The following is a 20,386-nucleotide window of genomic DNA, read 5'->3' as shown; positions in this document are numbered from 1 at the left end:
GATGTCAATTAAATATTGAATTGATGCTATATAGATATATACTATTCAAGTGAAAGTAGCTGATACAATAATTTCTAAACTATGACAGAGACACAACGCAACACACGCTTATTGTTGCTGTTGGGTGTTGTGCAAATCTGGGCAATTTTCATATTTTTTCACAAATTTACTACTACTATCAGTCTGTCCCACCATTTTTAACCCATAATAACCAATTTTTTGTATTAAAGAAAAGCTTGAAAACATCCATTTTGTTCCAATGTGGGAGCCATGCGGCATTATGTGGCCTCAAGATTGGAAGGCTGGATTTAAGAAAAAAGTAGTTAAACCAGAGCGAGAGAAAACCACGTAAAACATTTTTGATGAAAATGAATATGGGGCGGTGGAACTGTGGATCAGATGGAAAGCGTTGGCCTCACAGTTTTGAGGTCCCGGGATCAGTCCCGGACCTGCCTGTATGAAGTTTGCATGTTCTCCCCGTGCCCGCGTAGGTTTTCTCCTGGCACTCCGGTTTCCTCCCACATTCCAAAAACATGCAACATTAATTGGACACTCCAAATTGCCCCTAGGTGTGATTGTGAGTGTGGCTGTTTGTCTCTAGGTGCCCTGCAATTGGCTGGCAACCAGTTCAGGGTGTACACTGCCTCCTGCCCGTTGACAGCTGGGATAGGCTCCAGCACTCCCTGTGATCCTTGTGAGGATAAGCGGCTAAAAAAATGGATGGATGGATGAATTTGCTGTCTTAATGAACGTAGCAGCCTTGAATGTATTTGCACACCCATCAATTTCTGCCTGTTACGCTACTTTGTCAGCTCATCTTTTCATTTATTGCATCCATCATGGCTTTTAGACCTTTGTCAAACAGTTTGGGAAGATGATGTAAGCATTTGTGAAGGCTCCGTTGTCTGGTCGTGTGGGTTGGCTGTCACTGGCGCCATGTCCGACCACTTTAATTAGAGATTTTTCTGTTAAATTAACAATTGAACATGATCATTAGGTCGTGCTCTGTTGTTAGTCCGCAATGGGAAATGATTGAAATATAAGTTATAATACCAACTGGAACAATGCTATGTTTTGTAAATCAAGCAAGATTGCATTTGTGGCATTTTGGAAATGCGAGAATTCCATTCAGCAGCAATATTTTATAAGCATTTATTGATTGACACGTTGCCTTTATCATACACCCAGATTAAGACCAATTGTCAAATGAAAAATGTGCATTTAAAATGTTCCTTTTTGAAGCCTCCAGTTTGTTTTTAAAGCCAAGAAGGAACCGTATTACAAATCAGATTTGTCACCGCGGATATTCTTCTCCTTCCTTGTCTAACTGAGCAAGCCCGAGATGGAGGAGACGGACGTGGGGGCGTGAGACAAACTCTTTGTCGTCTCGTGTGTCAGGATACCGCTCAGGCATCAGGAAGTGATGTAATCTTGTCCTTAATGACAAAAATATCTCCTGATACCAGGAAATGGCGTATTATGACAGTGAGCTGTTGTCGGTGTAGTCAATGAAGCAAGACGCATGTTACAAGATATGTTCATTAAAAAAGGAAAATAAAAGGGAACTGCTACGTGAAGGGAGAATTTATTAATTTTTCTTTGTTAGGTACCAACCAGTGGCCTCGTCCAAGTGGACAGACCCCATCGTCTCCAAATTATGAGAACTCACTTCATTCACTGGTAAGCTTTTTTTCTCATTTCTTCATTTCTGGTTGCTCACTTTGGTCGTGTTATCATGACAATGAGATTCCTGCAAATGTTTGCAAAGGATAAAGTGGAAGGTCAAGGATAACTGAACAATACCTTTCCCTGAGGACTTGCCATCTGTCTCCTACTCGAGGGTTGACAGTTGGGGGGGAGTTGTTTAGTTCAAGGGGCTGCCAGCAGCTGTATGCAGAGCTACTTCCCCGGGATTCCTTTGCTGCCATGCTGTGGATTAAATTTCACTCAATGACATCCACCCTCAATCTACTCAAAATAAAAGTATGGGTCAAATTTTCCTAGTAGCTGAGTTATAATTGACTGAGTAATTTGGAAAGCCCCATCCATGACTTCTAGAATTGGGGCTGAGCAACTGTCTAAACATGCCGTTTGAGGATTATATTACGGATGAAATGACTAATAGCTAATGGATTGAGACACTCTTGGTCACATTACACAACGATAGGACGACACAGTGAGCCAGCAAATTTCCACTTGGAACTACGTATAAAGCATAGGATCCAAAAGGCTGTAACAAAGAAATTGGGACTTTTTATTTGATTCAAATAGCAGCTAAAAATGGATGTATTACTTAAGTTACTCGAGTACTCATTAGGCAATTGAGGTAGACTGCAAAAAATATTACAGTTTCCGACTTTTCGCCAGCTCCCACTCAGTGATGATGTGACTGTGACTGTCTATGGAGCTCATGCACCTTTTGTCACCCAAATAACGTGACTGGCCATATTGACAGTCAAACAGCGCATTGTTCAATGCTAAGTCGGTTGGAGACGACACGAAAATACGTCTTGTAGCACGACGCCCAGAGTTTTGTCCAATACCGTGAAACATTTAGAAGGTGATAATAAACGAAAGTACGTGGAAAAATGAGAGACACTTGGCAAAGAGGACCCATATTTAATGCCAAAGTCGATGTTTTCTTCGATTAGAAATTGGACTGTTATTTTGCTTTTGCTTGTCTTGGACAACTGGATCTACACATGGATCTGGTGAGTAAGTCGTCGAGATTTACACGGAAGAGTTTGAAAGCGTAGAAAAGTCGAGAAAAGATCTGTTCTCATCAGGAATAAATCCCACATAGTGACAGTTTTGACAGCTTGTGAACGCGGAAGTGTGTTCGGCTACATGTTAACCTTTGCCGAAATCCATCGATCTTTTCAGCTAGTATTCAATACAAATACCAACATTTAAATAAATGACCCCTGGTTTTACACAAACTCACATTCATTAACTATGACTGGGAAAAAAAAAAAAGAGGACAAGCGAGTCGGCTCCTACGCAGCGTTTCCAAAGAAGCATTTTTTTTAAAATAGGCATTGTTCTCAAATCAGTCCATTGCATAAAAAAAAAGAAAATAAAACGCTGGGATAGGCTTCAGCCCCCGTGCACGGAAGCGTGTTGTGGCCACACGTTAACCTACGTAAACCTCTCTCCAACAGATGTTTTTTCTTTTTTTAAATGCACTTTGGTTTTAATGGACTGTTGTCAAATGAGCCAACTTGGCATTGTAAATACTTCTTGGGAATTTGAGATTGAGAAGAATAATTCCTATGTGAAATGAAGTGATCGCTACACAGGTGTGTGTGTGTACTTGGTTGGGCACCATCCCTCACGTTTAATTGCCGAAATCCATCGATCTTTTCTGGTCTTTTCAGCTTGTATTCTATAGAATGACCTCTTTGAATATCTCTCTTGTCTGTTGTAACAACCAACAGCACAACAAGTCTCGGGCATTGTGAATATTCTGCTCCGGTTCAATGTCCCCCACACTGTCGAGCAGCTCTTTTTGTCCGGCAATACGGCACCGTGAAAGTGGTGACGTGCGTTACCGTGCCCCACGACCATAATGAGGACAATCGGTACAGAAAATTGATGAATGGAGATATATACACACGCACTTTTGTGTAATACTTCATATGCATTTATGTTTGTTGTCTGGGATGTTCCAACACTGCTCATCGACACTTAAAAATTTGAATCGTATTAAAACCACCGGGCAGCAGTCGGCGGCCATTTATTGAAAGTAGTTGCCAAACCAAGTGCACGCTACAACATATGGTCCGGGTCGCGTCGCTCCGTGTGCGGCGGCATTCGATTCAAGTTGTGAATAGACCTCGGTGCTTCAAACGAATGAGGTAACCGCTAATGTCATGGGAAATATTGGTAAAGCACACAACAAAACACTTTCATCTTCACAAACGGATTGGTCAGCAGATGTATTCCTGTCTGCAAATCCTATTTCTTCTTAAGAACTCTCTCTTGCTCTCCTTCTCTCTCTCTCTCTTTCTCTATTTCTGCTCTTTGTTAATTCTCTTCTTATTTTTTTGGGACTTTGGCAGAAAAACAGAGTTCATCAACAGTTACATGAGCATCTTCAGGATGCCATGTCTTTCTTAAAGGATGTCTGCGAGGTACTTTAGATGGAGTTGGCTATCTATTACATGTTCCATGCATCGACGTGTTTTTTTTTTTTTTTGGGTTGCTCTTATGACCAGGACACTCAGTCGTCATTTTTTTTGTTTTGTTTTGTTTTGTTGCCATTGTTATGTTGCCTTATTAGCATGCCGGAATCTGCTTCAGTGCAGATATTAATCCACATGTGATTGTTATTCAGTTTTACACAAGTGTATTTGTTGATGTTTGGAGCTCTTGCAATCATGCATATCTTTTTTTTTTTTTTTTTTTATCTTCACTTTTCAAGTCCACGCCATCCGATCAGTGTTTTCAATTGTCAGTCCTAATATGCTTATACTAAGCCGCTCTGTCCTTCTTTTCCTCTCCTCTCCTTTCCCACCCGCTGACCCTCCAACTCTCCGATCCGTCGGTTCCCCTCAGTCTCGAATGGAGGATCGTCTCGACCGGCTGGATGACGCAATCCTTGTTTTAAGGAACCACGCAGTGGGCTCCACCGCCAGTCTACCCAGCGACATCCACAGTCTGCTGGGACAAAATGGCCAACTCGCAGCCATTGGCGCAAGTTTCCCCGTCTCGGCGTTGGCTCCCAGTCGGACAGCAGCGATGGTATGACGACCCAATTAAGATGTTCATTTTCCCGTCTCGTTAATTAAGAGGTTTTGAAATGCATTTGGGAAAACTTACAACTCCCACCTGCTCAGAAATAATTCATCGCCATCTGAAGAAAGGCCACATCACACACGGAGCAGTTATAGGAACATATTTTCCATAAGTGTAATCGCTGGCTGTAATTTTAGACGCCACCAGACTTCGCTGCATACGTGCACCACGGTGAGAGGGAAGAGAGATTTGAAGAACATATTGTGCACGATTTCGTGTATTACTTGAAGACATATTGATGATATCTGCAGTAGAAATGAAAGCGAGACAGTGTACTTCACTGTAATCTGCTCGATACAACACCTAAAAAAAATCACCTTTATTAAAAGCTCTCCTCTCAAAATGGATTCCTTCAAAAATACTTTCCCCTAGAACGGTCATGATTATTGGTGGTGGCAACAATCATAATAATTTTTTACTTTACCACACATTCCTTTTACATCAAATTAAGTGATCCATAGTGAATTTTAACTTGGCAAATTTTTTAATAAAAATGAATGTTTTGGGGTAAATGAGTATCTTCTGCTTACAAATGAAACAAAGCAAAAATCGCAAAAATTTGCACAAAGAGGCGACGAGATATTTATTTGTGAATATTTTCCACTTTCAAAATTATTCCTATCTCACCATTTTTGCTCCTGCCACTTTAACATCCAACTACATGTTGGGTAAGAAAGAATTGTCATCCGTGTTTGCCTTAAAAGTTTCTCCACACAACTGATATGGCTTCTACTTAACGTACTCAAAAAGTATGTGTCAGGCCGGTATGGGTGTTGTGTAATTTTATTTTATTTTATTTGTTTGTATGTTTATTTATTTATTACGCAATATCTGCAATTTTGACCAAGATCCAAAAGCATTGGAAACCTCTACCTGTGTTGAGAAGGGATGAATGAATAATTTGGAACTTTTGGGCAAAATGCTAAATAATTACTGTACTTTGTATTATTCTGAAAATGTACAATGGTGTATTATTTCAAGAGACGTCAACGCCACGGTGGATCAGCTGGTAAAGCGTTGGCCTCACAGTTCTGACGACCCGGGTTCGATCCCGGCCCCGCCCGTGTGGAGTTTGCATGTTCTCCCCGTTCCTGCGTAGGTTTTCTCCGGGTACTCCCGGTTTCCTCCCACATTCCCAAAACATGCAACATTAATTGGACACTCTAAATTGCCCCCTAGGTGTGATTGTGGGTGCGGCTGTTTGTCTCGTTGTGCCCTGCGATTGACTGGCAACCAGTTCAGGGTGCCTGTTGACAGCTGGGATAGGGCCCAGCGCTCCCTGCAACCCTCGTGAGGATAAGCAGCAAAGAAAATAGATGAATGGATGGAGGTCTACACCAGTGTGGTCTTTAAAAGGTTTTTGCACAGCCCGTACAGATGAAATATTTAGGTCGTCAATTGATTTTGCCGCGTTTTGTTATGGAGTCGCGGCAGTGACGTTGAGCCACTGTGACTGCCAGATAGAACATCGTGTGTTTGCGCTAACAGAGTACTTCCTGTGCGGGAAGAACTCCCCTCAAATGGGCTCGGTCGCCTCGACACAGCCGCGGGGTTTTTAGTCTGGATGACAGACAACCCCCACCCCCGCCCATTTTTTTTTTTTCATCGCTTCTTTTTAACAAGCAAGGAAATCTGAATGGTTGAAACGTGTGTCTGCACCCAGTGCCTCCTCAGCTGTATGATAATCAGTCCCAGCCGTGAAAATGGCAGCTTTCTTTTCTTGCCAGAGCCCCTTGCGTTCCCCTCCTTCTCCTCCTGTGCACAAAGACTTGTTTGGGCACCTGTTGAGAGCACAGCAACGATTAGTGTAGCACTGCACTGGAGAAACGGGAGGGTTTGGGGGTAAAGGGGTTAACAGAGGCCAACAGTGACAGGGGATTACATAAATAAACATTTGGTGGGGGTGGGGGTGGCGATGGGGGGGGGGGGGGCAAGAACATACCCTCCAACCTCATTGAAACTTTCCCTGCATTAACTTGGAAGAATAAAGAAATCACTTTAAAAACATGCAGTGAACATCTGAAAGAATGGGGAATGCGCGTATGCAATAAAAGTGATATGTTGGAACCAGGGAATCCGTTTAGTTTTTCATGTTTTTTAACATGAATACCAGAACTCTAAAAATATCCTCCTTTTAGACACCAAAAAGAGTCTTTGTTGTGGTTAAAGACAGACACGAGTAAACTGGCTCATATTGTTTGGAATGAAGAATGACATCTAGCTTGTGTTGTGAGATAATTGAATCCCGTCTGGGTACATTGAATTTATAGTCGTTCATCTGTCAGCACAGATTTTTATGCAGAAAGGTCACATTAGATTTTGCAACATGTATTTGTCACTTGGGCTGCAGCTATTGAGTTTTTTTTTTGTCTGCCTGTTCTCCTGATTAGATCAATTGAATAATTGAATAAGAATTGACGAAAATGACACGAAAAAAATGTTCACGTGAGGTGTTATTTTTGTTCACGGATTGCCAGCCTCCTATTCTACTGTAGTATCTGTGACGTGTGTTTAAAAGACCGTGGTATGGTCTGGTGTTTGATGCGGGTGTCCGAGATTCTGTGTATTGTAGGTGAACATTTAAAAATCCGCACAGGCTAGAGCCTGGATACGATCCCCAGACCTCAGTAGAGTGCAATGGAGTTTATACTCCCCCCCCCCTTGTGTCACCTTCAATTTCATAAACGTGTCATATATAATCGAGTAATTACCCGCTCTAAATTCGTTACCTCGAACTGAGAATTTTTTTTTTTTAAATGCAGAAAGTGAAATTCCCCCGCATGTGATCCAACCATATCCTTTCAAGGTTAATCTTTCAGTTTGGCCTTTATTTATTGTGCAAGTACTGTACTCCGACTTCCCGTCTCGACAATGAGCCTCCTGTTTTTGTCGCAGGGTTCTTCCCACGCCGATGACGCCGCTAATCTGAACAGCCACGGAGGTCTGCCAAGCACCGGCTCCTCATCCAGCACAGAACTCAACCATCAAGTGGAAGCATTCAGAGGTCCGACGCCGCCCGCACTTCCTTTGGACTTATTTCGTGGCCGATCGGCGGATTGCCCGACTTGACCCTTTTAACCACCTCCCGGTCCCCCTCCAGGCTTGGCCGGTCAGGTGGCGACTGCCTTGGCGCTGAAGGTGGAGAAGCAGGACAAGGATGACATGAATGATTCCCTTTCTGGCGATGACAAGTCAGATGATGAGAGTGACAGCCTCAAAACACCTCGCGCTGGCACACGTACAAGGTATGAACACAGTATACAGGCCACAATGTTTCGTTTTTAATGATATATTTTATCAGACTCGGTGTCAAAAAATGGATACTCCACGCTGCCTGGCGCATCTTATTAACGGCTAGTTAGCTTAGCTGCTATTTACCAGTAGCTCTAGTCAAAAGGAGTCATCACATCATGTACCCGTCACTAACAAATACAGTTCAGCTGTTCTGTTTCTGAGCCACTTATCCTCACAATGTCACGAGCAAGGCTTTGGCCACTGCCAAGAGAGGCGTGGCCAGGCCACTGCTCTGGGCGGTGTCACCGGTCACAGCTATTTCACAATCGGACTGTAATTAGACTGGAATTTAAGTTGGAGTTTTTCTCACTGGCATTTGCCAGTTCGTTGCTTTGAGTTAGTGAGTTGCAATCACTTCCTGTGGGATTCTCAGCTTCTACGCGTAAGTTAGAGTAACCCTAGTGACCCCAGCGATTCGGTGCCCTTTAGTTTGATCCTGTCCCGCTGAGTTAGTTTGGTTCAGAGTCATCGAACCCTTGATCTATGTCTTTTGGATCCCGCCAACCTTAGTGTTTCTGTACCTCTGCCTTGTCGGACTGACCCAGTTTCCAGAATAAACTACATTGAACATTATGCCTCTGCCTCAAAGTCCTGCATTTGGGTCCGAACCCGCATCGGAGGTTCTTGACACACAAGGGTTGTGGGAGTGCTCAGGCCTATCCCAGCTATCTTTGGGCAGGAAGAAGGGTACAACCTGAACTGGTTAATACCAGTCTTTTACAGTGTAATAAGTAATAGCAATAGTAATTTCAAGTTGTAATTATCGTGCTTTATTTTACTCATGAGAATCAAATTAACCACCCCCGTTAATAAGTGTTTTCATTGCACCCCGCAGTCTCACAGAGGACGAAGACCTGAATCCCGAGCAGAAGGCAGAACGGGAGCGAGAACGGAGGATGGCCAACAACGCCCGGGAACGCCTGCGGGTGCGGGACATCAACGAGGCCTTCAAGGAGCTGGGTCGCATGTGCCAGCTGCACCTGAAGAGCGAGAAGCCTCAGACCAAGCTGCTCATCCTCCACCAGGCCGTGGCAGTCATCCTCAGTTTGGAGCAACAAGTCCGAGGTCCGTGTCCACCACCTTTTTCCCCAACGACACTTCATTTATATTTTGTGAAGCTGTGAAGCCGTCTTCACGCCAAATTACTCTCTTATAAAGAATTTTCCACTTTTCCCATCTGTCCGTCAGCTGTATTCTCCACTCCCATTCGACGTGGCCCAAGTTGAGTTTCCGAGATATGTTTTTCTCAAACTGGGGTCTAAAATCTGGGGCTTGGAGTCTGCAAAAAAAAAAAAAAAAAATGTCCATAAATAGCTATGTTGTATCATTTGTAGGATTGCACAGTGTCTTGCAGTACAAAATGATGCTACTGCATAGTTTGTTTTTTAATGCAGGGAATTTTTCTCATTTCGGAAGATCACAATTATTTCTCCCAAAAATGCGGTATTATGGGGTGACCCGGGGGTTCACAAAATAATTTGGAGTAAATTATGTTGTGTAATTTCTTTCTTTATTTTTTTTTAAGTCCACAGCTACATAAAGGGAGCGACATACCAATAAAATAAACATCGTAGGGTTATAAATTTTTTTAAATGCAGGGAATTTTTCTCATTTCGGAAGATCACAATTATTTCTCCCAAAAATGCGGTAATATGGGGTGACCTGGGGGTTCACAAAATAATTTGGAGTAAATTATGTTGTGTAATTTCTTTCTTTCTTTATTTTTTTTTAAGTCCACAGCTACATAAAGGGAGCGACATGCCGATAAAATAAACATACTAGGGTTATAAATTTTTTTCAAAAACCAAAGAGTTTGATTGTTACGTCTAAATGTGTCCAATTCAATTCATAACACCCGCGACTTTTTTTTTTTACGATTTCGACAGTGTACACGCCAGAGCAAAGTAGCAAGTTAGCCAAGTTGACGGCGCACATAGCTGCGAATGACGCGTGATGAATCACGCGTCATCCGCGTCGCGCCCCTCGACGCGATCCAGCAGCCATTTAGCAATTCCCGGGTGCCGCGTCACCAGCGCTCTTGTGCTGGGAAAGATGAAGACACGCCAGTAGTAGTAATGGAGTTATGACGTTACTACCTAGTTTGTATCTGTCCAATGCGAGATCTCTGGTGATAAAAGAGACTCACTGGAACTTTCAATGTTCATCACTCTGATGTTTTGATGAACACAGAATACACGATGCTAGCATGCAGCTTTGATCATAAGAGGACTGGCGGTATGTTAAAAACTAAACGGAAATATATTATTTTTTTCTAATATCGGTGGTGTTGTTTGTTTGCATAACAGAGTGCTCAGTTTTTTTCCAAAAATGTTTTAATTGTAGTTTCTTCAAATTTTTGGGGGGAGGAGCATTTGTATGATAACACATAATAATTGTTATAATACAAATTAATAGTACACATTTACATCAATACACAAATTGTAAATATCCCAAGTACTTTTATTCACTTTAAATACCACCTACTTGATCACCTATGTGTAAACTTACATGTATTTAAACTGATAGACCGTAATTCCCGGCCTCCAGAGCGCACCTGGTTACAAGCCTGACCGAGTACATTTGTAAATGAAATACCATTTTGTACATACATACTGTGTAAAAGCCGCAAGTGCCCACGTTGAAGCACACATTGAAACACGAGATATTTACAAAGAAAGACAGTACACAGAAAGAGTTTTAACGCTAGCAAGGTGCTAGCGAGGCGCTAGCATGGTGCTAATGCTAAAAAAAAAAAAAAAAAAGAATATATGACTCTAGCATGCATATTTAATCATAAGGGGGGGGGCGGTATGTTAAAAAGTATACCGAAATATATTAATTATTTTTAATATCAGTGGTGTTTTTTTGTTTGCATAACAGCGTGGTCAGTTTTTTTCAAAATCTTTTTTAATTGTAGTGTTTTGTTTTTTTTAATTTTGTGAGGGAGGAGCATAATCACACATAATAAATGTTATAATACAAATAAATACTTAGGATACGGCTAGGCTAACACTAGCGCCGCGCTAACGCTAACTGGGCCGGTGAAAATAAAACTTAACGGTAAATATCACTGACACATGCCAGTAATACAGCAGCAGCACGCCAGCAGAGCGCTAATGCCAGCGCAGCGCTAACAGGGGCGGTAAAAGTCACTTCCTCGGCACATATATTCCAGCGGTCTCATTCTTATCTTTTCTGCTCGAGTGCCTCCTTGCGGCTGTTAAAAAAAATGCACAAATTATCACAACATAAACCGAAGGGTTGAAAGCGTGTGAAAAAAGTCGCGGCTTGTCGGCCGGAAATTCCGGTACATCCCCACACATACTCACAACCACCATGTACATGAATCCTTCTTTGGTAGCCTATGCGTCTTTTAAGACCTGCACAATTATAAATAACAAATTATAACATTATAAAGAAACTATTATTGATGTTCTAACTCTGGCTATCTGATGTTGTTGGGTGGGGGGTGATCCCCTGGTAAAGGTGCCCTATAACCATGGCCTCGGGCTGAGAAATCGGACAATGTTCAAATCCTTTTGGTGTCTGTTTGGCCCTGCAGAGCGGAATCTCAACCCCAAAGCAGCCTGCCTTAAGAGAAGGGAGGAAGAAAAGGTTTCTGGTGGTTCCGATGACGGCCAACAAGGTCACACGGGGGTCCACCCAGGCTTGACTGACACATCCAACCCCATGGGCCACCTCTGAGGCCCGGACAGGTACGCTTACCTCTGTGGTCAACTGATCTTTTTACGATCGATGTAAACCTCCTTCTGTCATTGAACTATCTTTGTCGCCAAGTCCAACAAGCCAAACGTGAGCTATTCTGTTTGATAAATCCCCAAAGAAATGAAAGATCCAAGTGCTTGCCAATTCATTTCCTCTTCATTGAGCATCCGATTGAACGTTGCTTGAAATGCTCAATGATTTCACATTTCTGGACGACAGTGGCTATAGAAAGTGAACACACCCTTGTCACAATTCAGTTTTTGCTAATGAGCGATCGCTGTCTGACATGAATTCAAAATTTTCCTTTTTTAGGTCAATTAGGATTACTTAAATTCTGCTGTATTTGCTAAATGTCAGAATAATAAGCAAGGGTTCTTTTTACAAAAATGTTCATGGCTTACATCAAAATCAGACTTCTACATACATTACCGTAATTCCCAGCCTCCAGAGCGCACCTGGTTTTAAGCCTCACCCAGTACATTTGTAAAGGAAATACCATTTGGTACACACATAGGCTGCAGCCGTGGAAAAGCCGCAAGGGCCCGCATTGAAACACGAGATATTTACATAGAAAGACGATACAAAGAGAGTTTAACGCTAGTGCCGCCACGCTAACACTAGCGCCGGTGCCCTATCGCCAACGGTAGCATACTGGTAAAACTCACTGAGACACAGCAGTAACACGCTAACGCTGCGCTAACGGAGCCAGTTAAAAAAAAAACCATTCCAGTAAAAATCACTGAGGCACGGCAGTAACACGCTAGCGCAGTGCTAACAGGGCTGGACCAGTAAAAGTCACTTCCTCGGCACATATATTCCACCGGTCTCACTCTTACTTTTCCGCTCGAGTGCCCCCTTGCGGCCGTGCAAAAAAAAAATGCACAAATTAGCCGCATCACCGCATAAACCGCAGGGTTGAAAGCATGTGAAAAAAGTCGCGGCTTATAGGCCGGAAATTACGGTAATCTTTTGTGTGTCGAGCAAACAAGTTCATTTGACCCGTTTGCCTGTATCTATGTTTGCGTTGATCTAGCTCGCTCGCTCTTTTTCCGCGTCGTGTATCTTTATGTATCTCTTCCTCTCAATGTGTCTTCATCTCTGTTTCTGTATCATTCTGGTTTCTTTCTATCTGTGGATCTCTCTCAACTATCTTCTCTCTCACTCCGTCTCCATCCATCCATCTGTCATATTGCAAAGCGTGTCTTTTGTCAGGCCACAGAATTGGGTTTTGGTCTGGTCCGTTTATAAATCTATCCATATTGACTTAATGTTCCGGTTGTAGCTAAGGAAAAACGAGCAGAAAGATGACACATCTTTTAGCGCCGGTCCTTTGTCCATGCGGTTAAAACCTTGAACCAGCGGGTGTGTTCGCTGTCTGTATCCTCTATTAAATATGTTTGGCATATTGTTTGATGACATACGGCCGCCACCCCTGATGGAGACTCTTTATCTTGTCTTGTCTGTGACAGATCAAACATCTTCATCCCGTCTGCGATGGCGACTGGCCTCCCTGTGAAGGAGGGGGGCTCCCCCGGCTCCGTTCGCGCCACTTTGCGGAGGACTACCGACCCACCAGACAGGCAAAATCACACGAGACTTAACACGATCCGGTCCCCCGAGACGGACGAGGAGCCCGCTCGGCACTCCGTCCGCAAAATTTCGCCCCCAAAAAGCGAGAAGAATTCTTGAGCGCATATTCCGCAGATCTGTAAGAAGCGAGACGCTTCTGAACAATCAGACTTTGCCGTCTCCTCCCGATCCCGCGACGGAGGTCGCCTCGTGCCTAAACTGAATTGACGAATGCATTGTAACAGCAACTTTTTCTTTTTTCTTTCTTTCTATTTATTATGACCATCAGCTCAAAAGTGTGGTGTCGAAAGGGAAACATGTATCCATTTTGGTCTTTAGTTCAACCCGTAGTTTGCCGGTGTCATGGTTTAAAACGAAGCACTCCAGCCCGCGAGGTGAAATGAGAGGAAAAAGTGAGATTGGCTGTGTTCGAAATCACTCCCTGTCACTATAGGGTACACAAAATGGTGACTTTGCTGTTTTGTAGCGCTGTTAAAATGTGTTATGAGCACGTGTTATAGTTTGAGTGCTCTCAATGTATCCCAAGATGAATCTAGGAAAGTAGTGAACAACAACGATCACTAGAAAATCGAATATCTCGTGATTTCCGGCCTACAAGCCGCGACTTTTTTCACATGCTTTCAACCATGCGGCGATGCGACGCTAGCGTTAGCGCACTGGTTATAAGCCACGGTACACAGAAAGAGTTTAAAGACTTTAGCGCTAGCCCCGCGCTAATGCTAGTGCCGCTCTAACGCTAGCGTTACCGCAGGGCTAGCATTAATCTCTTTCTGTCTATCCAGGTGGGCTTTGTAGGCCGGTAATTACGGTAAACTGCATCAGAAACGTTCCGGGATTGGCGTCACAAAAGATGCCATTTTAAAACCGACTAGTACATCCCATAATGCATTGAGATGACGCAATTTTTCCTATCCGGGCTATCGTTTTGATTGTCGACGAGAGACGCGTTCTTAAACGATAGTGTGAAAATATCTTTAATAAAGCAATGCTTCACTACATAAATGGACATAAAGTGTTTTGTTTTTTTCTCGTTTTATAAAATAAACAACGAGTTCCAAAAAATATAACCTTCCTATAGATTATTTATTTGTTTCATTATTTATTAAGTTCAACTAGCTGCCATTGATTCGGTACATTGTAACGCTGTTGTAATTACACCCGATTTGTGCTCTAAATTTTATATTTGAGTGATATAAGTGCATTATATATTGTTAGCCTATGAGCATCGTTGCTCAGGTCATTTTTAACTTACTGTTAAAAAAATACAAATATATTTGCTCAAAATATTTTCAAGTATGACTTGAGCAAATATGCTATTCGGCTAACGATAGCGAAATCCCCGTACAGTGGAGTCTTGAGGTACACATTGAAGTTGGTCTATAAATGTGTACTTAATAAACAGTCTTAGCTTCTCAGTAAGCGCCAGTAACATTTGTCGATCTTTGCAGAAGATAAAGAATATATGTCTTGAGTATTTTTGTATCGTCAATCTACGTGTTGCTTTACCTATGACGTTTTAGCGTTGAGCACTTTGTCAGTAAACTTCAACTTGCATTAACAAAAACGCTCAAAGCCTCAAAACTGTTAGCTATTAGCTAAGTTTCAGTTTTTTTGTAAATTAACTACTATAATACAATGCTCGTATCTCAAATTTATGCTTGTAAGTCAAAGCAACACAAAAAAAAATCAGCGCAATAACTGAATGAAATTCGGGTCACTTGTATCTCAAGGCATCACTGTAAAGTAACGAGGGAGTACTGAATGATTCCGAATACAGCCACTGAGGTATTGGCCATTTGAGAGACGTGTGTTGCTACCGTAATTCCCCACCTACGAGCCGCGACTTTTTTCACAGCCGCCGTGCTGGTTAGCGTTAGCGCCGCCGCGTTAGCACCACCGCGCTAGCGTTAGCATCGCCGCGTTAGAGTTAGCGCCGCCATGTTAGCGTTAGCATTGCCGTTTTCGCGTCAGCATGGCCGCGCTAGCCGCTCCGTAGGCCGGGAATTACGGTACTTTTTTTTTTTTTAACATTAAATCCCCAAAACGTATGTTCGTATGTTCTTCCTTCATTCTGCCACCAAACACATCGCTAAAAGTTTGTTAATTTTGTTTCGATGAGGTCGCGTCCCCTGAATGCGAACAAACTCCTTTGAATGAAAGTTTCATTTAGCATTTGCGTTGTTTTAAACAAAAAAAAAAAAAAACGCACCAATAAATGTGCAGCAAATCTTTGCATTCCCTGCATATCGGTAGTGTCTTAACTCAAAGACGTACCTTTTAGCCAGAGAGTATTCTATGTACTATCCAGATTGGTAGGCGTAGTTTGACACTTAATGTCTTGTTTTCAATTCATCAGATTGCTTTAAAAAAAAAAAAAAAAACGAAAAAAAAAAACATAACGACGACCACTTTTTTCTCTTGGACTGAATACATTGTCTTTGTTTGTCTCGATACAAAAAAAAAAAAAAGCAGGTATATATTTGCGTCAAGTCATTTCTTCCAGCTTACGGTTATATCTTGCAAATTCCTATACAATACGCCAGACTTGATATTTCACACTTTTTTTTTTTTGCTGAGTACTATACATATATACATTTTGTTGAATTGTAGCACAACAACGAACAAAAGATAAGATTTCATTTTGGTTATGGCTTTATTTATGTTTTGGTGTGCATGTTTTTGTTTTGTTTTTTGATAAAAAAAAAAAAAAAGTCTTTGGTCCTTATGAGTTTGTATGTTGTCTCTTTTGTGCAAAAAAAAAAACAAAAACAAAAAAAACCTTCCATTGGACTCAAAGTAACCGTTTACATTTGGAATCTCCCATCGAGCAGTTTTTTGTGTGTGTGTGTTTTCGGTCGGGATGTGGCCTTGTCGTTCGTGACAGTATTCTCATGATGATCACACGATTCATGATAATAACTCAAAACTATACATTTGGCTTCCTGCTCCATTTCCTTCATCATTTCACGTTCCTTTCCTTTTTTTTTTTTTTTTTTTACTCTGCCAAGTTGCTGTATTTCCACATGCTTTGCCCTTGTGTAATATATAAAAAAATGGAAAATCAAAAAGGAGAGCAGTTTAAAAAAAAAATAAAACAACAAAAAATACATTTGGCTTATTTTTCACTGTAGTTAGTCTTTTCTACAATAATACTGTAAGAATATTTCTTGAATTCTAAATATTACTCTTTCTAGATTTTTGAAAGCAAAAAGTTTTGAGTAAAAAGTTTCTTACTTTATTTTACTATATTAGGTAGTAAAATGTACATGGTTACTGAACCATAACCTGTTTTCGTTATGACCGCAAAATGTTCACGTCCAGTCCAGTCCCCTCGCGGAAGGTTCCAGCACGAACTCGACGTCCATTCTCAAGAGCAACGTTCATGTCAATCTTCAAAACATGTTGTCAATGCACATCTCGGCAATGCGGCAATGAGAATTACAATTTTCTGTCTTTTTTCAACAGAGAAACGTGTAAATAACATTTATGTTGCAATAAATGTGCCATCTTTTTTTTTTAACCTGAGTCATTTGGGTGTTTATTTCAACCCGCGTGCCTCTCCGTGTTTATTATGTTTATTTTAATTCACATTACATGATGATTTGAGTTGGAACCAACATACTATACGTAGTCATAAGAATAAAGGCCTCCTCCTAAAACTCCTGAGAAACCTTTCATAAATGCACCAAAAAAATTCACTTAATTCTAAATCATAAAACGTGTCTCCAATACTCGAAAAAATGACTCACATTATACATAAAATCCTTACCCACATACATCACACACTCTCACATTCACCAAAAAAATTAACAGACACTGAAAAAATTCAACTCACACAAAAATCTGTGATCCAAAAACATTTCACATTAAAAAAGAAATTGCACTCAGTGAAAAACGCCCAAAAAAAGAACACCCACACAACATGCGCACACATATGAACAAAAAATAATTCAAATGAAAAAAAAAAAAACAGACAAAGTGAATCAGACACACCGTAAAAAATTCGACCACAAAAAAAACAAAAAAGACATAACACCCAAAAACAACTACCACGATTTCTGGCCTACAGAGCGCACCTGATTATAAGCCTCACACAGTACATTTGTAAAGGAAATACCATTTGGTACATACATAAGCCGCACCTGTGTAAAAGCCGCAAGTGCCCACTTTGAAACACGAGATATTTACAAAGAAAGACGGTACACAGAAAAGAGTTTTCAAAGTTTTAATACGTCAGCTTAGCATAGCAGCAACACGGGAGCACGAACAGGGCTGGTAAAAAACAAAACAAAAAACATACCGGTAAAAAAACAAATCAGCTGCGGCAGCTACATAGTCGCAACACGGTAGCACAGCACTAACAGGGACGTATAAAAAAATAAATAAATCGCTGAGACGTGGCAGTAAAACAACAGCAACATGCTAGCATGGCACTAATGCTAGCGCAGGGCTATCAGGGGCGGTTTAAAAACACATACCTAAATAACTGAGATGCAGCAGTAACGCAGCAGCAACTCACTAGCACAGCGCTAACGCTAGCCCAGCGCTAACAGGGCCGGTTTATAAAAAAAAAAAAAAAAAAGAACATACCTAAATCACTGAGGCATGCCAGTAACACAGCAGCAACTCGCTAGCGCAGCGCTAACAGGGCCGGTTAAAAACAAAGCATGCCGGTAAAAGTCACTTCCTCGACACATATATTCCACCGGTCTCACTCTTTCCTTTTCCGCTCGAGTGCCCCCTTGCGGCCATTAGAAAAAAAAAACCACAAATGAGTCGCATAAGCAGCACGGTTGAAAGCGTGTGAAAAAAGTCGCGGCTTATGGGCCGGAAATTACGGTACAAACTCTTATATTAAAATAAAAGCCTCTCCGACATGTCAAGAAAAGTCTCACACACACACACCCTTAAAAAAAAAAACTGTTTTAAAATATATATATACCGTGCTATCAGAATTACGTTTTACGTCAATTTGAGAATCTCGTGGTTTGGCCCAAAGCCTCTGAGCTCAACCCGCCCGCTCCGGTTTGGCATTCGGCTGCGAAGGCTGCCGCGTCCCGTCGGGCCGGCGGAGAAAAACGCCGGATCCCAAAGGCGCGAATGGGCGCCGCGCCGTAAATCACCGGCGCGGCGCATCTGCGTGGAATCATTCCCCTCTCCAGATGCGAGCGCCGCTCTCGTCTCCGCTCCCCCATCTGAGGTCTCCGCCCTCCAAAGTGCTGACTGCCGCCGTCTGCTCACGGAGGCGACGTTAATCACCGCCGTCACGTTTCAATACGTCTTCTCGGGGGGGAAACATGTGAGAGTGGTTGGGCTGGAGGCAGTTCAGATTTTTTTTTCTCCCTTTTTTTTTTTAGAAGCGGGGACCACCATGTCTGCAAGCTGACTTCCTGTCAGGGCCGGCGGGCCAAAAAGTCCTTGGCACGCATCCTCCAAGACGGATGAAATAGTCTGCGCCTCCCAACAGTGAGTGTGCTCGCTCACTCGCTTCATCGCTGCATCATTGTTTCATTTCATCACTTGGCATTGCAGAACTTGGCATTCGTGGATTTATGGGACAAAAGTCCATCCATCCGTTTTATAATTTTCTACGGCTAAGCCTTATAGCCTCTGGCTAACCCCCCCAAAATACTTTCCCATTCATTCAAAACCCGTCAACACACACAAAAAAACCTCTGACTTTACCGAATGAACCTCTAACGTACAATCACTCCGGAAAGAACATTTGTCACACTCTCTCGTGCAAAAAAATAATAAATACCAAAAAAAATGTACACCAAAAAAGTCACACATACTGTACAAAAACAACCCACACATAAAAAAGTCACCTACACCATAATACCCAGACAAAACTCCCTCGTACAAAAAAAGTCACAAACAGACCTCAAACACGCACACGTTCACATAAGCACAGGTGTCAAACTCGAGGCCCGGGGGACAGATCTGGCCCTCCATGTGGTTTTATGTGGCCCGCGGCGGAAAATCGTGTGTGTCCACTTCCAGGATTTTTGTTAAAATGCCAAATTGCCCTGTCAGAAATGACAACTTTGACATATTGGGAGCATTTTTTTTGTGTTAGCAAACATGAGCAATAGTCAAAAAACCCATATACCTTGATTTCTGCTTCCAAAACTCGCTCATAAATTGCATGTGTAAATATAATGAGGCGATTAAAAAAATTTTTATTGTTTCACGACGGCACATTGGTTCAGCTGGTAAAGCGTTGGCCTCACAGTTCTGAGGACCCGGGTTCAATCCCAGCCTCGCCTGTGTGGAGTTTGAATGTTCTCCCCGTGCCTGCGCGGGTTTCCTCCGGGCACTCCGGTTTCCTCCCACATCCCAAAAAACATGCAACATTAATTGGACACTCTAAATTGCCCCTAGGTGAGTGCGGCTGTTTGTCTCAATGTGCCCGGTGATTGGTTGGCAACCAGTTCAGGGTGTACCCTGCTTCCTGCCCGTTGACAGCTGGGATAGGCTCCAGCACTCCCTGCGACCCTCGTGAGGATAAGCAGCGAAGGGAATGGATGGATAGATATTGTTTCACAATAATAACGGCCCTCAGAGGGAAACCCTAACTAAATTGTGGCACGCGGCAAAAATAAGTTTGACACCCCGGACAACGTCACCCACATCCAAAATGCTTCACTCAACACCCCCCCCCCCAAAAAAAAAGCTCAATATACACCAACAAGCCTCTCGCATACACATAAAAACCTCCAAAAAATTTTCACACAGCAAATATTCGCACTTGTACAAAAAACTCACTCGTACAAAAAACTTCAGTCACCAACCAAACCGCTCACACTAAAAAAAAAAAAACTCCATACAACCAAAAACTCTTTCTCACACAAAAATTCAGACAACACACAAAAAAAAATACAATAAAAACACACAGAGGTACCACTAAGGTACGGAAGCGTATTGCTGTCACACATACACACACAAAAAAAAAATCTTGTTTTTCAGTTTATTTTTT

At 42.2% G+C, this 20,386-nt stretch overlaps 1 protein-coding gene across 2 annotated transcripts in view; it reads left to right on the top strand.

The window, feature by feature from the left end:
- The window catches only part of tcf12 (transcription factor 12), a 104,323-nt gene extending 87,248 nt beyond the window's left edge, over positions 1-17,075 (top strand). For both annotated transcript variants that reach the window (XM_061814097.1, XM_061814098.1), the window contains 7 exons: positions 1,607-1,680; positions 4,558-4,743; positions 7,693-7,801; positions 7,898-8,042; positions 8,927-9,156; positions 11,654-11,807; positions 13,287-17,075. In XM_061814097.1, coding sequence (XP_061670081.1) covers positions 1,607-1,680; positions 4,558-4,743; positions 7,693-7,801; positions 7,898-8,042; positions 8,927-9,156; positions 11,654-11,796 — 887 coding nt within the window. In that variant the 3' untranslated portion in view covers positions 11,797-11,807; positions 13,287-17,075. The remainder of the gene's footprint in view (positions 1-1,606; positions 1,681-4,557; positions 4,744-7,692; positions 7,802-7,897; positions 8,043-8,926; positions 9,157-11,653; positions 11,808-13,286) is intronic.
- Positions 17,076-20,386: the final 3,311 nt, after the last annotated feature.

The sequence above is a fragment of the Syngnathoides biaculeatus genome, chromosome 3 (genome assembly GCF_019802595.1).
Source record: "Syngnathoides biaculeatus isolate LvHL_M chromosome 3, ASM1980259v1, whole genome shotgun sequence".
NCBI classification, from domain to species: Eukaryota; Metazoa; Chordata; class Actinopteri; order Syngnathiformes; family Syngnathidae; genus Syngnathoides; species Syngnathoides biaculeatus.
This window is presented reverse-complemented; position numbering and strand designations above follow the sequence as displayed.